At 37.0% G+C, this 3838-nt stretch overlaps 1 protein-coding gene across 1 annotated transcript in view; it reads left to right on the top strand.

Annotated features, from left to right (window-relative positions):
- Positions 1-3838, top strand: part of Fbxo33 (F-box protein 33) — a 33610-nt gene that overhangs the window by 20099 nt on the left and 9673 nt on the right. The window contains exons 2-3 of the mRNA XM_026777827.1: positions 50-65; positions 2242-2344. Coding sequence (XP_026633628.1) covers positions 50-65; positions 2242-2344 — 119 coding nt within the window. The remainder of the gene's footprint in view (positions 1-49; positions 66-2241; positions 2345-3838) is intronic.

The following is a 3838-nucleotide window of genomic DNA, read 5'->3' as shown; positions in this document are numbered from 1 at the left end:
TCATTGATTCTTTGTATTGTTTTCTTTGTTTCTATTTTGTTAATTTCAGCTCTCAATTTGATTATTTCCTGCCATCCAGTTCTCTTAGGTGAGTTTGCTTAATTTTGTTCTAAAGTTTTCAAATGTTCTATTAATTTACTACTTTGGGTATTTTTTTCCAGCTACTTTATGTGGGTGTTTAGTGCTGTGAACTTACCTCTTAACACTGTTTTCATTGTGTCCCATAAATTTAGGTATGTTGTGTGATCATTTTCATTGAATTTTAGGAAGCCTTTAATTTCTCTTTTTATTTCTTCCTTGACCTACTGATGATTCAGGTGAGCATTGTTTAATTTCCATGTGTTTGTGGGCTTTCTGGAATTAGTATTGCTGTTGACTTTGTGGTTTTAAACCATGGTGATCTGATATGGTGCATTGGGTTATTCCAATTTTTTTTTATATTTGTTGAGGTTTGTTTTGTTACCGAGTATGTGGTCAATTTTTGAGATGGTTACATGAGGTTCTGAGAAGGTATATTTTTTTCTGTTTGGATGGAATACTCTATAGATGTTTGTTAAGTCCATTTGAGTCATAACATCTGTTAGGTATCTTATTTCTCTGTTCATTTTTTGTCTGATTGACCTGTCCAATGGTGAGAGTGGAGTGTTGAAGTCTCCCACTGTGTGGGGTTTAATGTGTGATTTAAGCTTTAGAAGTGTTTCTTTCACATATGAAGGTGCCCTTGTGTTTGGGGCATAAATGTTCAGTATTGAAATTTCCTCTTGATGGATTGTTCCTGTGACTAATATGAAATGACCTTCTTTGTCTCTTGACTGATTTTAGCTTGAAGTCTATTTTGTCAGATATTAGGATAGCTACACCTGCTTGTTTCTTAGGTCCATTTGATTGGTATATTTTTTCAACCCTTTACTCTGAGATGATGTCTGTCTTTGAGGTTGAGATGTGTTTCTTGTATGCAGAAGAAGGATGGATTCTGTTTTCGTATCCAATCTGTTAGCCTGTGTCTTTTTATAGGTGAGTTGAGTCCATTTACATTAAGGGGTATTAATTACCAGTGATTCCTGTCTCCTGTTAATTTAGTTTTCGTCATTGGTGATGTTAATTTGTGCGTTTTTTTTTCTCATTTGGGATTTGCTGTTATGAGATCACCAATTGTCTGTGTTTTGTTGGTGTAGCCATCTTCCTTGGGTTGGAGTTTTCCTTCTAGTATTTCCTTCCTTATGTAGGGCTGGGTTTGTGGCTAGGTATTGGTGAAAGCTAGATTTGCCATGGAATATCTTGTTTTGTCCTCCCAACTTCTCCTTCTTCTATACCTATTATTCTAAGATTTGGCCTTTTTATGGTGTCCCATATTTCATGGATATTTTGGGTTAAGCTTTTGTTAGATTTAATGTTTTCTTTGACTGATGAGTCTGTTTCCTCTATTGTATCTTCAGCACTTGAGATTCTCTCTTCCATCTCTTGTCCTCTGCTGTTCATGCTTGGGTTTGTGGTTCCTGATCTTTTTCTCATGATTTCTGTTTCTCTAATTCCTTCGGCCTGTGTTTTCTTTGTTGTTTCTATTTCAGTTTTCAAGTCCTGAATAGTTTTTTTTATATGTTTGATTTCATTTTCTTGGTTTTAAGTGATTTGGTGATATCTTCCAATTTTTTGACTTTTCCTCAATTTCTTTAAGGGAATTTCTCATTTCATCTTTAAGAATTGCTAACATTCTCTTGAAGTTATTTTTTAGTTCATTTTCTTCTGTTTCATCCATATTTGGTTGTTCAGATCTTGCTGTTGTAGGGTCTTTAGTTTTACTTGCGTTGCTCTTTGTGATGTAGCATGTGATCTTACCTTTTCTATTCATCTTTTCCTCTAATAGGTGTGGTTGGGGCTGTCTGAGATTCAGGTACCAGTGAATCCAAAGCTCAGATGGTTGTTCCTCATGGTACAGTCAGTGTCACAGTTCTAGTTACGCCATTGGTTATTCCTGTTCCTGGAGATAGCTTAGCGCTCTGGTCCTTGCTCTGCTCACTTGCAGTTTGCTGTCTCAGGCCTACTTTGGCCTAAGTTGCCAGCTTTGCCCTGTTTCTATAAATCCTGGTCTGGATCCCCTCCTGCAGAAGTCCCTGGCTTGGTGTTGAACCTGTTCTGGTGGAGATTGCTGACTCTGGATCTGGTCACTGGCTCAGCCTGTTCCGCCAGTGTCCCGGGACTGGGTTGGCTCCCGGTGAGCTATTTGCTCTCTTTCCTGGGTAGCTGGTTCTGACCCACTACCGTTCACAAGCAACTTTTAAAGAGAAGAAAAGTTTTAAATTGCCAGGTGTCAGAGACCTTCTGTTATGGGTTACCTGGGAGGACAGTAGATAGTCTTCTTTGTGGCAAAAAAGAGAGAGAGAGAAAATGATGAAAAAAATAGTGCTAGAATTTGAGAATCATAAAATACTATATTTGGGTGTTGTTTATTGGGTTTTGGTGATTAGGGTGGTTGAAGTGGGGTTTTGAGGTAAATGGTCTTTCTGTGTAGTCTTGGCTGTCCTTGAAGTCTGTTAATGTTTGTTTGCTTTTAAAATTTATTTATTTAATTTTACTTGGTGCGATAGCACGAGCCTTTAAACCCAGGACTTGGGAAGCAAGAGTAGGCAGATTTCTGTAAGTTCAAGGCCAGCCAAATTTTATATAGGGAGTTCTAGGACAGCCAGGGCTACATAGAGAGACCCTATCTCAAAAGACAAAAACAGAGCAAACAAAAAAAGACTTATTTAATTTTATCTGTATGTGTGCGTGCCTGAGTGTATGTTTGTATAACATGTGTTCCAGAGCCTGCAAGGTCAGATTTCCAGTATTAAGAATAAAGGCCATTGCAAAGTTCCAAATGGGTGCTGAGAATTGAACCCAGGTTGCCTGCGAGAGCTGTAGTAAGCACACTTAGTGGTTGAGTCATTCCTTCAGTCCCTTACATTTTTAAGAGAATGGTTTGAGATGTTGAAATGTTTATAGATTCATTCTGCTGTATAAACCACCAAACTCAAGATGTAGAACATTTTTTATCAAAGAAATTCTAATCTGTCCTCCATCCTTAGACCTAAGGAAACAATGACCCAACCCTGCTATTTGATTGTTGTAGAATTTCATAAAGATAGAATAATACAATAAATACAGTTGTGTTGTATACAATAGTACAATAAATACAACTTTACTTTATATCTGTATTATAGTATATATAAACACTTCATTCTTTTTTATCATTTGTTCCATTGTGTGGATATGTTAATGGTATATTTATTCACCAATTTAGTAATATTTAAATTGTTTCTAATTTTATTTCTGTTATGAATAAAGTTGCTGTGAACTTTTGGATCAAATTCTATCTCTTGAGTAAGGTCTTACAGTTGGAATTCTTGGCCTGTATCTAACTCTTCAACAAATTGATGAACTATTTTCGGAGTGTATTATTTTGCACTCTCAAAATAACAGATGTGGGTTTTAATTGTTCCATACCCTCTCCCACACTTGGTGTTGTGAATCTCCGTGGTTATCTCACTATGGTCGTAGCTCCATTCATTTTCCTGGTGGGTGATAATGGTGAACATCTTCTCATACGCAATTTACCTTTCCCCTGTCTTGCTTGTGGTGCCCCTTCAAACCTGTTAAATGTATTTTATTGGCTTTGGTTTTTTACTGTTGGTTTTTCTTTTCTGAGATACACTCTAAATCTACCTCACGCTGGCCTGGAACTCACCCTTTAGCAGTTTGGCCTTGGGCCTTTCCTCTTGAGCCTCCCAAGTGCTGGAATTTCAAGCATGTGCCTTCAAATCTGCTTAAAATTCTTTTTGAGATCACAGTCTTTTTTTTT

This window comes from Microtus ochrogaster, chromosome 1, assembly GCF_000317375.1.
Source record: "Microtus ochrogaster isolate Prairie Vole_2 chromosome 1, MicOch1.0, whole genome shotgun sequence".
Classification (NCBI taxonomy): Eukaryota; Metazoa; Chordata; class Mammalia; order Rodentia; family Cricetidae; genus Microtus; species Microtus ochrogaster.
Note: the sequence above shows the minus strand (reverse complement) of the source record. Positions and strands in the feature narration are given on the sequence as shown.